The sequence below is a fragment of the Gracilinanus agilis genome, chromosome 3, assembly GCF_016433145.1.
Source record: "Gracilinanus agilis isolate LMUSP501 chromosome 3, AgileGrace, whole genome shotgun sequence".
In the NCBI taxonomy this organism is placed as follows: Eukaryota; Metazoa; Chordata; class Mammalia; order Didelphimorphia; family Didelphidae; genus Gracilinanus; species Gracilinanus agilis.
This window is the reverse complement of record NC_058132.1, coordinates 241643757-241665475: the sequence shown is the minus strand read 5'-3', so window position 1 is coordinate 241665475 and position 21719 is coordinate 241643757. Positions and strand designations below refer to the sequence as shown.

The 21719-nt window shown below is 36.3% G+C and overlaps 1 protein-coding gene across 1 annotated transcript in view; it reads right to left on the bottom strand.

The window, feature by feature from the left end:
- Nucleotides 1-21719, bottom strand: part of CCDC141 (coiled-coil domain containing 141) — a 280596-nt gene that overhangs the window by 84805 nt on the left and 174072 nt on the right. Inside the window, exon 9 of the mRNA XM_044669079.1 lies at nt 3591-3732. Within this exon, the coding sequence (XP_044525014.1) occupies nt 3591-3732 (142 nt within the window). The remainder of the gene's footprint in view (nt 1-3590; nt 3733-21719) is intronic.

Here is a 21719-nt window from a genome sequence, read left to right as displayed (position 1 = left end):
GGGGGGGGGTTGAAGGGAAAAGGAGGAGCATGAATCATGTAACCATGTTAAAAATGAATATTAATAAATATTAAAAAAAATCAAAAAAAAATAGTCCAAAAGCCCTAGGACCAAAATGAAGTGATGTGACTCAGTGATCTGCCCATGGTCACATAATCAGTATATGTCAGAGTTTGGATTTGTACCCAAATCCTTTCACTATTGAGTTAGCATCCTTTTCACTGAATCCATCTCCAGATCCAGAAGGTGGTGATTCATCCATTGATAACTGCAATATTATAAAGATAATCAATACATTATAAAATTCGTATTTGAACCACAACTGCCAAAAAACCTGATACCTAGTACCACCAAGGTCAAGTAATACCCAATTTCTGGATGCTTCCATATCTCTTTCTAAACAGATAAAACTTAATTGTCCCATAGTCCATTTGGAAGAGAAAAGGTGACAATAATTTAATTAATAAGCCAACTTATCTATATTTTATCTCTCCTAATTAAAATATAAATTCCTGTAGGGCAACACCTTTTCTTTCCCGTATTGCCTAACAGTCATTTCAATTTATAGATTTTCAACAACTATTTTGTGGAATAAATGAATGAATCAATGATCAAATGAATATAAGGCCCTGTATAATTTGAGACATGATTTTTAAAAAACAGCCTGGTGTAGTATAATATGAAATAGGAGATAAATCAGTGAATTTACTATTAAATGGAAATATTTTTAGAAAGCCTTCTATTGTGTTCCTATTCTTATCTTTCACTGTAGCATGGAGGTAACTCTGGGATCTAAATGGTTTTGTCAATGTGGCAGAATCTCTAGCATGTCCGATGATCCTATTAGGGGAGTTTAAATAACTGTCCCTTTCCCAAATCAGCTGTAACCTAAACAATAAACCCTGGGAAAGTCACCTGATGACATGGTAAGTCATGTGTCTGAACTAAGGAAGCAGCTTTCTGTTGTTAATAGGGTTGAACCTACTTGAATATGTCATAGAAAGAAGCAATACCATTAATAACCTTCAGATTATAATTCTTTCAGAATGAAAAAAAGTATGGGGTTCTCTCCAGTTCTAGAAAGGGTGGTGAGGATCAGGCAACAGGGACTATTTAGAAGGAAAATAATTCCATGTGATATGACAGGAACAAAGTAATAGGAAGGACTTGAAGACATAGGTATTCTGAATTCTTATTTTCTTTCTCTCACCGTCTTTCTCTCCCTCTGTTTCTATCTCTATCTCAATCTCTGTCTGTCTCTCTCTCTGTCTCTGTGTCTGTGTCTGTGTCTCTGTCTGTGTCTCTGTCTGTGTCTCTGTCTGTGTCTGTGTCTGTGTCTCTGTCTCTCTCTGTCTCTTTCTGTCTCTCTCTTTCTGTCTCTCTCTCTCTCTCTCTCTCTCTCTCTTCCTCCCACCAAAGTCCCTTTCCTGGTAAGCAAGATAGTAGGCTTTCAGAAATGCAGAAGTAGAAGCAATAACTTTTCCAAGTTGACATTTGAAAACAGTTATTTAAGCTGCTTCCATGCCTTCTGACCCTACTAAATTTGCCCAAACTTAACAATGCTATATTCCTGGGAATGTGGCCCTACTACTGCCACTATATTCTGAATTTCCTGAGGGCTTAAGACATCATATTAAAAAGTAGAATCAGAGAATTTTAAAGGTCAATGGAATATTGAAGATCGACTAGTCCAACCTCTTCAATTTGCAAATTAGGAGACCAAAGTTCAGAAAAACTAAGTAATTTGCCTTAGATAACACAACAATTTAGTGGGTATCATTATTCAGTCATTTGGTTTGTGTGATTCTTCATGACCATAGTATGCCAAAGATTTCTTCTTGGCAAGGATACTAGAGTGGTTTGCCATTTCCTTCTACAATGGATTAAGGCAAATAGAGGTTAAGTGACTTGGTCATGTAGCTAGCAAGCATCTAAGATTAAATTTAAACTCAGGTCCCTGAATGGACAAAATGGGGTTCTAACTTAGGTCCCTTGACTCCTCATCTAGGACTTCTTCCACTATTCCACAGTGGTTCTACATCACTTGATAAATAGCAAAGGATGGACTAGGAAGTGGCATATACTTCATCCATCCTTATAGTTGCAGAAATAAAATCTGTGCTTCTCCACAAACATATCCTTTCCAGAGAATTCCTGTCCTCTCTGTATAAGCATAGGTTCAGATAGCCATTGTATCAGGTAAGGACAATCCTGAAATGCTATTCATTTTGTCATTTGGGATTTATCTCAGATAGTGAGTCTCCTTGGTGTAAACAACATTGTTGAGACTACTGGGTTTTCAACATATTTATCATCTATAGATTCTACAATTGAAAAGAAGATTGTTGGCTTTAGGAGTCCCTCAAAACGGGAGAGATGGAATGGAGTCTCTTTTCTGCTAGTCAAAATGAATCGTGGTCATTTTTTTTAACTGCAAGAGGTAATGGAAGCAATGTGTCCATGATTTAGTGAATCAGTGAATGAACAGCTAGGGTATGAGCAGCTGAGCTTCAAATCCTTCCTTGGGGCCTCAGTTTCCCCATATGTTAAATGCAAGGGATGGACAAAATGGCTTGTGAACTCTATGCCAGTTCTAAACATGAGAACTGAAAGCATACAGTTAACTTCACTAAAACAATTCTAAATGTAAACACAGAGTACCAGCATTAACCTCCTAAATAACACCTATGGTGTGGTAGCAATCTCAGTTGCCCAAACCTCACAAAACCTGGGTTCTTCTGGTTCTTTTACTTAAGACCTATGTAAGCATGAGCAATCAATTTTATCTACCTAAGCCTCAACTTCCTTTATCTGCAAAAATGAAATAATAATGCCTACCCCATAGGCTCTGTTAGGAAGCATCACCTGAGATGATGCATGGGAAGCACTAAATTCATGAAATTTCTTTTTCCTGCCATTTTTCCAATTGAAAAGCTAGGCAGCGCAGCAGTAGACAGAGCACCAGTCCTGAAGTCAGAAGGACCTGAGTTCAAATTCAGCTTCAAATACTTATTAGCTGTGTGATCCTGGACAAGTCACTTACCCCCTATTTACCTCTATTTCTTCATATGTAAAATGAGCTGGAGAAGGAAATGGCAAATCAATCCAGTATCTCTGTCCAGAAAACCTCGAGGGGTCATGAAGAGTTGGACATGACTGAACAACAACAAAAACAAAAAGAACTACTGCTTCTAGTGGCTACTAACATAATTCTTTAGTATGGTCTAACAGGGTTGCTATTTACTGCTCATGTCACTTTTGAGAGACGGATGGAGATGTTTAGATGTCTGCCTTGGGGAAAAGAAGAGACAATGCTGGTTTACAAGTGTAATTACTACCTGTCCTTTGCTTATAGGTCTTGTGGAGAAAGTAAAGTGAAGCATAACAGGAGACTACCTGGTGTGAGATGAATTTACTCTTAATTAAGGGGAATTTTTGATGAAATGGCACCCCTCCCCCAAAGCATTTACTGTCGCTGACACACAGTTAGGAGCACTGAATTAAGCATACCTAAAGCCACCTTTGGCGAAGCAATTAGTACAATTGATTCCAAGCCATTAATTTAGGGAGGAAGCATTTTATGATACTACCTTCCTTAGGTATCCCTCCATTGAGGCAGTTAATTGCTGTTTCCTAAGAGCAAGTTCCTTATGAGCAGAACACTGCTGGGCTAGTTGATCCACTCTTCTCTGAATGCATCCCATCATTTCATGAATGCCAGCCATCCGAGAGCTAAATGGGAACAAACCAGCTGTTAGTTCATCTCTGCCTTGATGTAGGCATTCAACTGACAGTGAGCAGTGGAAAAACAGATCTGCTTTCTCTGGCTAGATGAGACCGAGTTAAAACTTCAAGTTTTAAGTTTCCAACCTGGCGGGAAAAAAAATCAACCAATTATGAAAGTAGCAAAATATTGTTAAAATGGAAAAAGACCAACTAAAGAGATCATGTACTGTGGTTAAAAGTTTGTGAAAATGAAAAGTGAATTATCTGGTTTGCCACAAAGGCTGATGATCTTTTTTAAGACAATGTTGCTCTCATATTTCAAAAAAATTTGTGGCACGACGACCTACAACAAAAGGGAATTAACTTTTTTTTGGTGATAAGGAGAGATTCTATGAAGTGGTCTCTGAAAAGAAATGGGAATGTGTCAATCAACAACAAAGCATTTGTTTGTCTAATAATTTACAATGTTTAGGTAACCCTGGCATGCCAGTTCTCAGCAATAATAATACTCAAGGCTATTTTCACTAGATGACAAAGAAGCAATGACCAACAATTAGGTATTATTATGAAATAGAGCTTGGAATTAACTAATTTTCTGGAGAGTTAGTTAACCTGGAAGTGTTATAGAGTGAGAGGACCTTAAAAAATGAGTCAAGTTTGCTTTTGTTCTCCCTGATGTCTGCAACTATCTTAATATGGTTCCTAACCAGCCCTAGCTACTTTTTACTAGGAACTCAAGGTGATTAGGTGGATATTACTGTATTTATGCAATTTATTGTTTGAAACTTTTCATATGAAATCAATTTATTTTTTACTTTTTAAAAACCCTTACCTTCTGTCTTAGAATCAATACTGTGTATTGGTTCCAAGGCAGAAGAATGATAAGGGCTAGTCAATGGGAATTAGGTGACTTGCCCAGGGTCACACAGCTGGGAAGTGTCTGAGGCCAAATTTGAACTAAGGACCAACCCTCTCTAGGCCTGGCTCTTAATTCATTGAACCACATAGCTGTCCCCCAAATCAATTTATTTTTGTAATCCTAGTTTTTATTTCACTATATAGCCTCCTGTTTCATAAGCACGACTTAGGCCACCATTTTAACATTTCTAGTCATTAAAAAAAAATTCCAATCAGTCAATTCTTTCAAACACTAATAAAGATTAAGATAACAACTCTTGAATTTGATTAATCCAAGTTTAAAAAAAATCTTGCCAAGAGTTACAGATTTTTATTGCCTTTATATTTAATAATTAATTTATGCCTCTGTAAAAAATGAATCTAATCAGTAATAAAATGAGGGCAAGCACCGATAGAAATGAAAATGAGGATTCTGAAAAAGACATAGAACCATCAGTCATTTGCAAATTTACCCTCAGGAATTATGAAAAGTAGCTGGAACATAAATATTTTCTATAGTGCAGCTGATATTCCAACTAGTGGAATTAGAATGGAAAGGGGATACTAATAATAAATATTATTCTGGAGATGTAATGCTCTATGGGATCTCTACAGAAACAGTTAAGGGCATTATAGGAAAAATGAAAGGCAGTTACATGAGACTCGATTTAAGAGAGATAGTTTTACACAGCAACAGTTAATGACAACAAGAGTAATTGTATTTATCATAAACTCTTAAAGTAGATTATTCAGCATCTTCTTGGTCAAGTGCAACATGGAGGAATCTCTTCTACAACATCCCTAGAAAATAGTGATGGAGTCTGTGTTTGAGTGATCCAGAAATGGGGAACTCATTATCTCACGTCCATTCTATTATTATACCACTTAAGGTCTTAAAAAAATTATTTTGTAGGTTTAGGCAAAAATCTGCCTTCCTGCAACTTCCATTCATTCAGCCGAACTCAACCCTCTGGAGTAAAAGAGCAAGTTTACTCCCTCTTCTCTCTGCTCATGGACAGCTCTCCATGCTAACCATCCTTTTTTTTTCCAATTGTGATACAGTTTCTAGACTGACCACCATCTTGATTGACCTCCCTCTAAATATACTATACTTTGTCAATCAATCTTTAATAATTTGACTAGATCTTAAAGATTTTTATATGCTGAAAAGGACACCTTAAAACTCCTGGACCTGACTCCAAAACAGTCTCCTGTCATCTAATTCCTCTATTCCTCTGGTCATCTCAATGTGCTCTATCCTCTCCTCCATTCCAGTCTTAGTGAAAGAAATGGCCCTCCCTTCTTGCCAAAGCTAACCCTTCCACCTGAACCCTCAATCCCATAGCTTTCTCAGCTGGTAACAATCATGTCCTCTTTCACTTTCATATCCCATCTCTTCTCTCTACTCAGTTCTTCTCAGGGATGTATGGATCAAGTGAAACAATAATTGTAAAACACTTTGCAAATCTTAAAGTGCCCTTTAAATCCTATTATGATTGTTACTATTTTTAACCTATAGTCACAGGAACTCTGATCTGGTGATGACTTCATTCCCTGAACCTTCCACTCTTCCAGCTAAACTCAAGCTATGTTCATAGAGCAAAACAGAGGTGTGCTAGTAAATATTTAACAACTGGGCTCTCTTCCAGGGGTGAGGGAGTTTGGAATGTATATTTTAAAGTTTAATCTGCATTATTAGCACTTTTTATGTATAACGACAGTAAAAAAAATCAATAATTGATTGAATGATATGGATGAATGCTCATCCTGAAATTTTGACAGTGGGCTCTCCCAAGCCCATTAGAACTGGTTCCATCATACTCCTGATGCTTCTTCCTAGTTCACAAATAAAGATGTTCAAGTTTTCATTCTACTTAAAAAATAAATTTTTAAATTTTTAAATCTTTCCTTGAGCCTGGGAGAATTTGGCTTTCAACTAATTTCTATTTGTGAAATACTTATCATCACTAACACAGTTAACAATAAGAAAGGAAACAAGCATTTTTTAAAAACTCTACCTTCTATCTTAGAATCAATACTGAGTATCAGTTCCAAGAAAGAAGTAGGACTATGCAATTGAGATTAAGTGACTTGCTGAGGTTTGCACAGCTAAGAAGTGACTGAGGCCAGATTGGAACCCAGGACCTCCTATCTCCAGGTCTGTCTATATCCATTGAGCCACCTAGCTGCCTCTGAAATAAGAATTTATTAAGAACCTACTGTGTACTAGTCCCAGTACTTTTTAAGTATTATCTTATTTGATCTTCATAACAACCCTGGGAGGTAAGTGCTATTATCATCCCCATTTTACAGTTGAGGAAACTGAGTCAGAGAGAGGATAAGTAACTTGCCTCAAGTTGCAAAGCTATTAATTATCTGAAGCTTGATTTTTTTTACTTGAGGTCCTGCTCTGGATCCATTGCACCACCTAGCTGTGACATTTAATGTGCTTTGCACTGTGGTAAATGCCACAGATCAAAAATTAAAAAAAAAAAAAAAAAAGACAAAAAAAAGACAAAGATGTTCCTGATCTCAAAAAGTCCAAGTTCTAATGTGAGTAAAAATATGCAGTTATGTACATACCTGGTACATATAGTTGAAATGAGAGGTAATTTCACAGGAAAGGCATTAGAAGTACAAGGAAAGGGAAAAACTTCTGATAGAAGGTGGGATTTGAGTTGTCTTAAAGGAACCCAAGGAAAGAGAATGTCATTTTGAAGGAATAGCAAGGTCAGTGTACTGAATCATAGAGTGTGAGAAGGGGAGGAAAAATAAGAGGAGACTGGGAAGGCAAAAGGGGCCAGACTATGAGGACTCAATATTCTGAGCAGATGGTGTTCTATTTTACCTTGGAGGTAATAGGGAGCCTTTGGAATTTATTGATCAGGGAGAGACTGAGTCTAACCTATACTTTAGAAAAAATCACTTGGGCAGATTAGTGGAAGATCAATTAGAGCAGAGGGAAACTTAAGGCAGGGAGACCAGCCAAAAAAATTTCATAATAATTTAAGTAAAATGAGAGCCTCCACAAGAATGGTGACTCTGTGAGAAGAGAAGGGGCATACAGAAAAGATATTGTGAAGGGATAAATGAAAAGATCTGACAACAGACTGGACATATGCAGTGAATGCAAGAAGAAAACTCTGAAGTTGGAAATCTCAACAACTGGGAAGATAGTGGTCCCTATGACAGAATTGCAGAACTGTAGATGAGAAGGTCTAGGGGGAGCTGGAGACAAAGACTTTGTCCTGGAAATATTGAGCTTCAGATGCCTACTGGATACCCAGCTGAAGATATTCAAAAGACATTTGGTGATATGAGTGGAGTTCAGAAGAGTGCCAGGAGTTGGTTATATTGATCTGTGAACCATCTCTTGGGAGATGAACCTAGCAAGGAGAGAATATCCAGAAGGAGGTGATCCACAGTGTCAAATGATACAACAGGGTCAGGGAGGACAAGATTGAGAAAAGGCCAATAAATCTGGCAATTAAGAAACCTTTTTCTTTGAATGATGAGATCAGAAGCCAGATTACATAGCATTAAGAAAAGAATGAGAAGAGAGGAAGTAAAGGAATGACCTTTCTCAAGTGTTAGCCAAGAAAGAGAGGAGATCCAGGACTATAGCTGGAGCAGATAGTAGGAGTAAGTGAGTGGTTTTTTAAGGATAAAGGAGACATGGGACTGTTTGAAAGAGACAGGGTCAGAGACAATTATTTGAAAAAGATTGAATATGGGAATGAATTGGTTAAACATGTCCTTTAGATACCAATTACCTCTCTCTGAGGCTTCTACCTGCAATTCAGGACATTTGCCATAAGTTTTACAGATTGATATAGTATTTTTTCTACCAAAAAAGGTTTGTGTGTATGCATGGGTGGAAAATAATCACCCCTTTTCTCCTAAACATATTTTGACCCTGAATAATAAACAAGTCAATATTCAAAGATACCCTCCCATAGTTTGAAATAGAGAATAATTTGATTTGGTCAAGAAAATATTCTCATTCTCTGACGGTAGCTGGAATTTGAGTGAATGTGACCAGGAAGTCAGAAGATGAATTCCCTGAACCACAAAGAAATTATTTTCAGCCCCCACCTCCTTTTTTAGCTATGTTTATTGTGTAACAGAACCAGAAATGGAAAAAGGAGGAAGTGAAAAAAGGTTCAGGGTTGCATTCAGAGGGGCTGCCTTCAGACCTACCTCCTAGCAAATAGGTCGAAGTCTAGAATAATCTCCCTCATTTCCCTGTTTCTTTCTTTTTTTTTTTTTTGCTAGTGTGGATGCTACCTTTCTTGATTGACTGCACCAAATTATACCTTATTGTCATTTGTTTGATAGTAGCTCCCCTGAAGGGAAAAATGGAAGATATAGATCCCTCTGTCTCTCACAGTCCCTGCAATTAGACTAATTAGATCAGCAGATTGCACAAATACCATTAGAGGTCTCTCATACACCATTTGAGACACATTTCCAGCATATTTCTACAGCATATATCCAAGAGATACCTGTTGTGTACATTCAGGCTGCAGACTATTCAGATATCCAGGATGGATGGTCACCTTTGGCTTTTACCCAGGGAGCCCAGGGAAGTTGTGCTTTCTATGCAGTGAATGGCATGAGGGACAATCTCTGCTTGTTTTTGAAGTTTCTGGTGACTTTTTCCCTCCTCTCAGATACCCATGAACTTCAAACTGTGAGAAGTCAATCACTAGATGGCTAGGAATACCATTAGGGGACATTGTTCCCCTTATTATTCTTTGCAGGGAGCAGGGGAGAAAAAAAGAAAAGTAATGGATTTAAAATGTTTTCCAAAGAGCAGGGCTTTATTGACTTCAGCCTAAAACATAGACTTGGGTTTTTAATAAACATGCTGGCTTCCCCATCACTGGATCTGTCACGAATCCGGAATGGGGGAGGGGAGAGAAATCTAATGATAATGTCTTCTAAGGCATCTTCCTGGAGAATGGGAAGTTGCTTTCAAATGTTTCATAAATTACTATTGGCAGCCCATCTGGATTAAGAGCTGTACCAGATGGTAAGCACTTGACAACTTACTCCATCTCATCAGAAAGCATCAGCTGATTACATTTTTCTTCTCTGTCTTATGGCCAAGTCGCATTTTGGAAATGGGAAAATGTCTTCTCTAACCCATGGTTTGCTTTCAATCTCTCCCAGTGACCCAGCTCTTGTCCTTTTAACTGATATGCATGGGTACCTACTGTAGGCAGCAGATGCTCTGAGATTTCTCTATCATTTCCTTCCATCAAGGGAAAAAGGTCATTTCTCCTCCTACCCGCTACACATTCTCCTCCCCACAAAGCTAAAATATTGTAAACAAATCAGCTTTTTCTTTTTGTATTATCCATTGAAAATGGAGTGTAGGATCACAGATAAAGGGATCTAATCCAATTCTTTCATTTTACATATGAGAAAAGTGAAGAGCAAAGAAGGTGACTTACCCAAAGTCTCAGAGGTGGTTGACAACATAGGTGGGATTGGAACTCAGATCCTCTGACTGTTAAATTCTTAACTCTGTCACCTATTTTCTTGTTGTGCAATGGGAAGAACAATGAATTTGGGGTCAGAGGAATGAGTTCAAATCCTAATTCTGTCATGTATCACCAGTGTGACCAGGGCAAGTCACCTAACTCCTCTGGGCTTCAGGTTCTTCATCTTTTTTACAGAAAGGATTGAATAATTTTTGTCTCTGGTATTCCTTCCAGTTCTAAATGTATAATCTTATGACTTTATTCTCATTTTATTCAATTCAGGTAAGTCACCAAGCTTCTATCATCTCAGTTTCTGCATCTATAAAATGAGGAGGTTGGATTAGATGATCTCTGAGGGTTATTTTATTCTTTATCCTATGATCCTTTATCCTGATTCATAGCCCTTTCCTATCACATTGGGGATTATTATGCTTTTTTCCCTTAACTATCTACCAGTGAACTAGGTAGTATGAAAACAGTTTTGAGTATGTAAAGGAAGTATGACAAGTTGTCAGTCATTCAGGCAATAAATATTTATGAAGCACCTACTATGTGCCAACCTAGGTGGCATAGTGGATAAAGAGCCAGACTTGGAGCTAGTAAGACTCATCTTCCTGAGTTCAAATCTGGCCTCAGGATATTTTATGTGACCCTGGAAAGTCAATTTACCCTGTTTGCTGCTGTTTTCTCATCAGTAAAATGAGCTGGAAAAGGAAATTGTGAACCACTCCAGTATCTTTATCAAGAAAATGCAAAGGGGGCAGCTGGGTAGCTCAGTGGATTGAGAGCCAGGCCTAGAGACAGGAGGTCCTAGGTTCAAATCCGGCCTCAGACACTTCCCAGCTGTGTGACCCTGGGCAAGTCATTTGACCCCCATTGCCTACCCTTACCAATCTTCCACCTATAAGTCAATACACAGAAGTTAAGGGTTTAAAATTAAAAAAAAAAAAAGAAAATGCAAAATGGAGTCACAAAGAGTGGGACATGACTGACAACAACTGAACAACAACATGTGCTAAGCACTGTGCTAAGCCCTGGGGATACAAAAAAAAAAAAAAAAAAAGAAGAAAAAGAAAGACTATCCTTACTTGAAGGAGCTTACAATATAATGAGGGAAGACAAAACAGAAAAGGAAATTGAAAATGGAAGTAGAAATTGGGGTAGAGATAGTTACCCAACTGGGACATATTGACATCAGTCAGAGAAGTTCCAAAGTGGGGTAGCCATGTGAGAAATTAGATGTCTAAGCTGAGATCTCTCCTTAAATGGAGGTTTAGAGTTCATGCCTCCATTCCCTAATCAGAGAAGCAGAGGGTAATGATGAGGTGGAGTACCAAAGCTGAAGAGATTTTACAGGATGATGAGGTAATCCCAATGATTAACTTCCTGAGGCATGATGGAGAAGTCAGTCAGAGAAGGTTGTTAAGAGATCCACCTCTCAGTTGACTGGCATGATAATTATGGGTTTCTAAAGTACTGAACTCTGATATATAACTGGTTCTCTATAATGAATTTTGGTTTTTCAAAAATAAGATTATTTCCCTCTCTGAAAAATAAAGCAAGCTACTTATTTATGTTATATTTTGCTAGGTCTAAAGAATTTATCCCTTAGTTACCAGTCTATTGGTGACAAGACTCTCAAAATTTAGCTATCTTGGCCCTTAGGAAATGGGTAGTCTATTGCCAGTACCAAACTCAAAGCCTTTACAATCTGGTAGAACCTGTGAGAAATTATGCTCATCTGCTAAAGTCTTTAGGAAGGGAACCCAAGGTCAAGACCACACCAAAGTGGAATATGATTTTTGTGGACGTATAATGGATATAAGTAAGCTATAGCATGTTACCAATGAAGAATTATATACATAAAATGGCATAAAAGACATCAAGGACAAGCATAAATGGAAAAGGAGATTTTCATTGAGTTAGAGATGACTGATAGATAGCCCAAATATTTGTAACACTGCTGTTTATGAAATATAAGGTGTATCCAAAAATCAGAATACTATTTTGGGGTATAATAGATTAAAAATAACACTAAGACTTCTGGAACACCGTGTATTTAACAAGACAATAGTGAACCATTAGAGAATTAAATATCTTCTCTATGGAACACTTCTTGGAAGCATATAGACAAGAATTAAACAGGAAAAGCAGTCATAAGTAGAGATTAAGATCCACACTTGTGGGAAAAGAGCCTAAGTTGATCTAATGGATCTCAAGAAGTTTGACCATACAATAAAGCTACTTACTTATGACTTGGTTCATTAAACCTAAGTTTGCTCACCTTTAAAAGGTTCCATACAGCTCAAAATCTTGTCATCTTGTCATCTTAACATGTTAATAAATTTTAGCAATTCATTTCTGAGGGCCTTTCTGACTCTAATATTCTATGATTTTATGAAATTCTATGCTGCCTAAATTGGGATAAGTGATTCCAATATGTCATGATTCTTTAGGGGTCTGCATGAAATGTATGAATAGAAGTCAATTAACACAATTTCACATTCTGTTTGATATGATGTATCTCCCAGATAAGGTAGTAGAATACTATAATGGGACTTCAGGAAAGATGTTAGAATGAGAAGTTATGAAGTAATTGGCTTTCTCACATACACAAATTTGAACTGAAAAGAAATAATACTGCTAGAATTTATCATGAGAAAATTATGAAAAAATTATAACATAAGAGAACAAAGAAGGAGATTAGAAGAATATATCCAAATACCATCAGAAGGTTCATTAGAAATAACACAAGAAATGGCAAAGGATAAGAATAAAATAAAAATAGACATACTCAAGGAATTAAAGGAAAAAATGAAATCTCCTCCTTCTCAAGAAGAAATTGTGAGAGGAATTTGGGGGGAAGAAAGGTAACAGGGATCAGTTAAGGAATATTAGGAAAATACAATAACGAAACTTCTCCATATGGAAATCTTCATGAAGAATATGAAAACATTAATGAAAATAACTAAGGGCAAAATTAATATAATGAACAAAATTTTATGATACAGTCAATATGAGAAAAATAAAGTAAAATAATTTATCTGCAAAAAAAGACAAGGGAAAGCTAGATGAAAATTACAGACTGGATCAAGGAGACAAAAACTCAGAATAAGAATAAAAGGAATCCCTGTAAAATCAAATAAAATGATGTGATGTCTATATTTCAGGGAAATGTAAAAGAAACTTTCCAATAGTAACAAAAAAGCTCTGGATTTTAATTGTGGAAGACTTGGGTTTTAGTCCTAGCCTGGCTATTAATTAACTGACTTCAACACCTTGGGCAAGAATACTCCCATCTCTCAAGAGCAATTTTCTCACCTTTAAGATGAAAGGTTTGGATTAGATGATTTCTACGGTCTCTTTTCTATGATCAAGCTATGATCTGGGCTATACCTTCTCACTCTCAAAGATAACTTTATGCTTTTAAGTAAGATCGTGAAGACTCACAATTAAGTGAAAGTAAGTAGATAAATCTCTTCCTAAGCAATAAAATATATAAATTTCTGGAATAAAAACATGGATTTATTTTGAGAGTGTAACAAAGCAATATTACACTGTCATCATTGAGTCACTTAACCTTATCAAAGGGAATGAATGCACTAAAAAAGCCACAAGGTAATGATTCAAATTAACTTGTTTTTTTCAACCAACAAAGTCATTTGGCAATATAATCATATACTATTCCCTTCCTAAGTTACCAATTAATATAGTTACTAATTAAGCGCCTTCTAATTGTTTGAGGCCAGAAATTTGTCAATAAATTCACCCAGTACCATACAAACTATATACATTATTATATTAATTACTTTTTTCTTTTTTAAACCCTTATTTTCTATCTTAGCAATAGTCACACACACATTTTATGTAGAAACTTAAAGAAATATTAACATTGATAAATATTCTTAAAGCTTTTATATGTTGCTTCTGATATAAATACTTTCCATTACTAATTTGTTTTATCAACAAGCATATTCTTAGTCTCTGAGAATTCTGAAGGAAAAGAAAAGGAAAGACAGTTGGTACTAAGACATGGTGAGACCAGAATAACCTTGTCTAAGAAGAAAAGGAAAGGAAGAGAAGACAACGCAAGGCAAGGGAAGGGGTGAGAGGAAAAGGGCAGAAAAAAGAGGGAGAGAAAGGGAGGAGAAAGTAGAGAAGAGAGGGAGAGGGGAGGAAAGTAATCCATTCTAAATAGACAGCAAATAACAATATAGGGGTCATTTCCAAATCCTTTGTACAGTGCAAGTTATCAGAAAAAAAAGATCAAAATCAAATATAAATTAGAAGAAATACTAAAAACTAGAACAAGATATGCTATGAAACCTGGAAATTTAACAAAAAGCTTGGTAAAAGACCTAATTAAACCAGGTCACTCTGAGCATATAAGAAGGAAACTGGAAGGTGGAAATAGATGAAAAATGAATAGCTTGTTCAATACTAATAAACTGCTCTGTTTATCACCGTAGGGGAGTCACAATGTTGGCATTCTAGTGTCACGACTCATTATATTCTGTAAAAGGAATAGCACTAAAGAAAACAAGAATAAAAAGAGCATCAGGACTAGATCCAAATATAAAAGAGGGGAAGGTCAAAGCTAAATGCAATGCATTTTTCAGGGCACTAAGGATAAGATTCTCAAAATATCTACAAAAGGGGAACAAACCAAATGCTTGGAAAAAGCATAGATGTAATTATGGTAATTGAAAGAATGTACATAACTACTGGTTCATGTGCTTACCTTTCCAATATTCTTACAACCTACTCTTTATTCCAACAACAATGACTTTAATATTCCTTGCACAAAACATCCCATTTTTTGACTCCATGCATTTTCACTGGCCGGGTTCCATTTCTAGAACTTTCTCCTCATAGTCTCTACATCCTAGACAAGTCTCAAAGTCTCATCTTTCTCAAGAAACCTTTCTTAGCTATCCTTAATCTTAATGACTTCTCTGTGAGACTAACTCCAACTTATCCTGCCTGTATTTTGTTTTGAATATAGCTGTTTGCATGTTGTCTCTCCCATTAGATTGCGAATTCCTTGAGGGCATTTTGACTTTCTTTGTACTCCAGTGTTTACTCCAGTGCCTGGCACATAGTGAGCATATCATAAATGCTCATTGACTATTATCAATTTTGCAAAACCTTCATGATGAAGGTATGACAAGAAAAATGAATTTCACAAATAATGTTCTATAGTAGCCAACATGTTTATAATAACATAATAATTATTATTAATAATAATAGACAATTATATAGCATTTGAAGGTGTGTAAAACACTATACATGTATATTTCAGTAGGTACAATTATCACCATTTTATAGATGAAAAAACTGAGGATCAGAGAGGAGAGGATTTTGCAGATTATCCCACAGTTAGTAAGTATTTGTGGTGGATTTAAATCAAGGTCTTCTTGAGTGTAAGTCTAACATCTACTATCCCATGATGCCTCTTGATTGAATTGCCTGAAATGTGACAAATATAAGAATTCACTGTTGATTTGTTGATCACCAAAGGGCATTTCATTTATTACATCCACATGCCAACTAAAAGGCTTATCTCCAACAAGGTATCTCTTTTACATTTTTGATCATTGTACAAAGTTCATCAAAAGATGAAACAAGAGAAATCCATGTTCCATGATTATGATTATTCATATCACATGAGGCATTAAACAGTGAAGCTAAAAGCACTTGTACTGTCAAGGGAAGGTCTAGCAAAGAGCCCAAATGGAAGAAAGATCTGCTATGTAGCTGGTGAAATTGTGACACTTTTGTCAGTGGATGATAATATTTTGCTTGCAACAAGCACTCCACGGAGCCTCCTACGTGAGGTATGTAAGTACTCACAGGTCAGCCAGGTAGTACAGTGTTTAGAGTGCTGGGCCTGGAGCCAGGAAGTCCTGAGTTCAAATCTAGCCTCAGATACTTACTATGTAACCCTGAGCAAGTCACTTTAATCCTGTTTGCTATTAGTTTCATCTGTAAAATGAGCTGGAGAAGAACATGGCAAACCATTCCAGTATTTTTCCAAGAAAAGCCCAAATGGGGTCACGAAATGTCAGATATGACTGAACAACAATAATAACAATCACAAGTTGATAAAATTATCCATATCGAAAAAACTGAGGGGATAAGACTATACTTTGCAGGATGGAAAGTCCATAATACTAGCCCTTTAACACATATATCTTAGAAATAAACTGTAAATGAATATTGAACTGAGCCCAAAATTGAAAAGGGGAGGCAGGAAGTGGGCTGGATTACATTTGGGAAATTGTGGAGTACTTTTAATGATCCCAAGCTTCTCCTTGAAATCTCTTTTTTTTTAACTTAATATAAGTATTTAACAGTCTTATCAGATATGTTTCTACAATCATCAACATCTTTGTGTTCCTAAGTACCTAAGCCACCAAAGCTATGATTTACTTAGCAATCCTAAGTATGCCACAGCTAAGGTCTGGTATTTCTCATCTTTTATTCTCTTTTTCCCCCTTTTCCAAGGCCTCAGCTTTCTCATGGACAACCATAGTGCAGTCAGTGATAGAATATTGTCCTGAAAAAGCAATTAGAGAATCTTTAGCGATAGACACTGTTGCTTCACCATCTTTGTTGCCAAGATCTCCAATATGCCTCTCTTCATCATTTGATCTGCCATGTTTTTTGGAATGCTAATTCAAAACTTTGATTGACACCACCTCTCTCAGCTTCCTCTCCCCTCTTATTAGAGGACTGGAACATGGAGTACCACATTCCTTCCAATGTCCTGCTTCATGGAATACAGAAACTGAATTTTTTGGCTTATTCTATTCTGCATCTGCTGCTCCACCTGGTTTACACATTACAGAACAAAATGCCCCCATCATTTCCTACTTTCTTCTTTGTCTTGTCTTCCCCCATTACACTTTAGCTCCTCGAAGGCAGGGGAACTTTCTTTTTATTAATTGTATCCCCCATGATTAGCACAGTACTTGGCATGTCGGAAGAACTTAATAAATGTTTATAGAATTGGATTGAAACAAAGGCCCATATGTTTAATACCAGCCTCTCTCTGGTGATGCTATATGACTGCAAAGCATAGAAGAGCACACTCTAAAAAATGAAAGTTGCACATTCAACTAGGATAATGGAGAGATGCGTGGTGGGTATTAACAGGCAATACCATATTACTAACAAAGAATTGCTCAGTAAAAACAGCATAGAATACACTATGGAGGAAATATACCACCAAGAATAGATATGGATGGACATGGATCAGTGATATAATTAAAGTATAAGTGTTGGCAGCCCACACGTTCCATTGCTACCTATACAATGTCCAAAGGCATGGGAAAAGATCCTCCCTCATTGAGTAGAAGCCCCCAGTGGAGGATTTAAGAAGAACCAAGAGAAGAGTTGCATAGGATGGGAAAGCATAAATAGGTTATTACCTGTACCTTTGGAAGTAGGAACCACATCTTTTCAATCTCAGATCTAAAGTATCACACTGTCGATTCATATTGAATTTGCAGTTCACCAAAACCTCAAGATTTTTATCAGAAGAACTATCTGGTCATGCTTCCCCAATGTTGTATTTATGGAGTTGACCCAAGATATTACATTAATCTGTATTATTTTTTGTCTTATTAAATTCAACTCCATTTTATAGACTTTTAAGATTTGTTTTTTGGAGCTTGATTTTCTTCTAATGTACTAGCTTTCCCTTCCTCCTAACTATGCAAATTTGATAAGCATGCCATCTATGACTTTTTCAGAACCACTTATGGGTTGAATAGCCCATGGTCCAATATAGATCCTCCACCAGATACCTCTTCCCAGGTGATATTGAAACATTAATGGTTCAGTATATTGAATCATTAATTGAACTGAGTCTTTGGGTCTCTCCATTCAATTTATCCAAACAGACTCTGAGTTCCTTGGAGTCAGGGATCAAAACCCTTTATTATACTCATAATATAGAACATCATTACTCTAAATCAGCACTTGCTTCTATCATCAATTTCCTATGATCCCATAGGCTTCTAAAGTAGGCTGCCTGATTGGTATTGAGGCAGTATTTAGCCTATTTTTAGGCTCAGGGCTTTAGAGTGATAGCAAGCAGGGTCTAGAATAGGTGGAGTGGGCCTGAAGCCAGGGTTAAAAGCTAATGTTGAACTTCTGATGTATGGTAAAGCATTATCCACTTAGAAACTTCAACATAATTTCCTACTTGATCATAATTATATCATATTGCAAGAATATTTCAGGATGATTTAGTGTGACTCAATGCACCAAAACAGAATTATATGCCTTCTGAATGACACAGAAAAGATTAAAATTATGTAAAACTGGCAGTTCATTTTAGACAGGAAAGACAGAGAAACATGCAAATGACAAATATTTATTTTCTAAAAGACTATGCAAATTTTTTAAAGCAATCAGATTAAATATAGTTGATTTGAAACAAGGATTCAGCTTTTTCTGTGTCATGGACTGCCTTGGCAGTCTAATAAAGCCTATGGACTCCTTCTCAAAATAATGTTTCTTTTTCAAAGATTCATACTTTTTTCCCTCCTATAGAATAATAAGTGTCTCAAAGTTAGGGACTGTTTCATTTTTGTCATTGTTGATCTAGAACCTAGCACAGTGCCTGAAGGCACACAATAGGTGCTTAATAAATGCTTATTAAATTGCTGAATATCATGAAGGGGAGGGTAAAAAATAATTAAAGTACCAAATTTTCCATTGTTCAATGATGTTGTGGCACACTTTCCCCCCCTTTTTTTAATTTAGAAAAATTTTCCATGGTTACATGATTCATGATTCTTTTCCTGCCCCCCACCCCCCAAAGCTGACAAGCAGTTCCACTGGGTTATACATGTATCATTGTTCAAAACATATTTCTATGTTATTCATATTTGCAGTAGAACAGTCTTTTAATATCAAAACATGGTATACTTGTGAGACCCTATGCCTACTCTTAGAGGCAGCTAGGTTGCTAGACCTGAAGTTAAGAAAATCAGAGTTCTAATTTGGTCATACATACTTATGTGCTGTATAATCCTGGGTAAGTTACTTAACTTCCATTTGTATCAGTTTTCTTACGTGTAAAATGGAGAAAATAATAGTACCTATCTTCCAGAACTATTATGAAGATAAAATGAAATATTTGTAAAGTGCTTTGCAAACTTTAAAGCATTATATAAATACTAGCTGCTTTTATTCTCATAATAATTATTATTATTGTACTTGAAGAAACTTTTTTAAAGGATCTGAATTCACCTGCACTTCCTATCCCTCCTCTTAAGTCTTTTTAATTATAATATTTTGGAAAGTGGTTCATCCATCCCAAGATTACCTTCCCCATCTCTTTAGTGAAGCATTTCAGTTTTGTTTGACTTCATGTTATTTTATCACTTAGGGCAACCATAAGACACTTGACATTTTGCTTTTTGAGATGGATGTGTGAAGGATTTTGCACCCAGCATTTGCCAAGTCCAAAGAAAGCATGGAGGGAATAGTGTTACAGTTTGAGAAGGCGTTGATTACCTATTTGGTCACAAGGCTGGGAACAGCATTAACACAGGAGTGTGAAGAAAAAGAATAGAATTACACCGGACAAAGTTTGAATTGGAATGGTGGGGATAGTACAAAGGTTTCCTTACAAATATTCAAATTCCCTGAACTACTATTCTAATTCAAGTGCCTTGGATGAGGCACAAATGCTGAGTTCCTTTCTGCATAACCCTCACAATAAACTTAGTAGTGCTAACTGATCTTCAGGACATTCATCCCCTTCTAGGTCATGCCATTAAGGCAGAAGAAATCAGCCAGGCTGTGGACCTGGAAGAATTTTCTAATTCCTCTTAGTCTTCTGGACAAAAGGTAAGAACGCGAAACATCCAGGGGTCGGGCACCCTTAATATTTCAAACTGCAACATTTTCATGGAAATGTAGTTAGATCCTGATTAGGGCATTAAAGAATCCCATGAAGCAGTTCTATTATTCAAATTTTCACAGAATATTTCCACTGGACTGATAACAGTTGCCATAGTTTACATAGTTATGTCTTCAAATCGTGTAAATTGACTCACATTTGAAGTTCCAATTATGTAAAAGATAGCATTTTTTATATTTACATTAACAAAAATGATATGTTTTACATAGTGTCATATAATACATAGAAGCTATAATTAGGCAAATTTTGGCAAATAGTGCTAGCCCGATGGAAATATGCTGTGAGAATTAAATTAATGGGGGTCATTATTTTCACTACTTAGGACCTAGCACTGTGTTTTTATGTAGGTCACTGAAACCATAGCAAACAGATGCAAGATTTAGAATAGTTTTGATTTAATTTATCAAATATTTATTAATTACATTCCAGGTACCATGCTGGTTTTAATAGCTGCTCTCTTGTGTAATAGTATTGCTTGGCTTAGTCCTTTTCCAGTTATGTCTGATCCTTTGTAACCCCATTTGGGGTTTTCTTGGCAAAGACATTGGAGTGGTTTTCCATGTCCTTCTCCAGCTCATTTTACAGATGAGGAAACTGAGGCAAACAGGGTAAAATGACTTGACTGGGGGTCACACAGCTAGTATCTGAGATCAAATTTGAACTCATACCACCACCCAGCTGGTCTATGATATCATGTAGGACATAGCAATCTAAGTTATTTCATGAACATAAAAAAATTGCCTGATATTACTGTTATTAAATAGATAATTTTTAAATCTTTGCCTTCTGTCTTAGAATCAATACTAAGTGTTTATTCCAAGGCAAAAAATCAGAAAAAGCTAGGCAACTAGAGTTAAATGACTTGCCCAGGGTCACAGACCTAGGAAGTATCTAAGGCAAAATTTGAACTCAGATCCTTGCAGCTCTGGGACTGTCATCATATCCACTGAGCTACCTAGCTGTCTCTTAAATAGATAATTGTATAATCATTTAATATTCCTCAAAATAACTTTTCAAGTTGTCAATAATTAATCTCATTTTGCAGAGAAAATAACATTGAAACTAGGAAGATAACCTGATGACTGTTGTCGCATGAGTGGAACCACCTACTAGTTAGTTCTACTTACCTCTTGATATTAAACTTCACTTAACTACAAAATAATCTCTAGCCCTTCTTGAAATACACAGAGTTCTAATTATTAAAGTAGCATCCTTAGGAATATCCCAAACTCATGGAAATCATTTTGGCCTTTAAAAATGTGGGACATAACCTCCCTTTTAATATCTTTGAAGAGCTGTAGCAGCATTCAAAATGTTCCAGGGATACTAAACTTGCAAGAGTGTGACATTTTTAATAGACTTTCCTGCATTAAATAAAAGAAGTGAACAGTCATCACACCATGGATTGCCAATTCACATAGAACTAAAAGTTGTTTCTCCTTTGTGCTGTGTATTCTAAACTCATCGCTCACTTCTCTTGTAATTCCAACTTGGACTCATTTCCTTGTTTGGCCATATTTCCTTCCTCTGATGATGAGTCAAGTGGTTATTATTATTAACTACTGCTGTTTGTTGGCTAGGTAACCTAACTCCCATGTATGTATAACATTATATTTATGGAACTGTTCCAAGTGTGAAATGACATACAAATGTCATTTTGCAACACA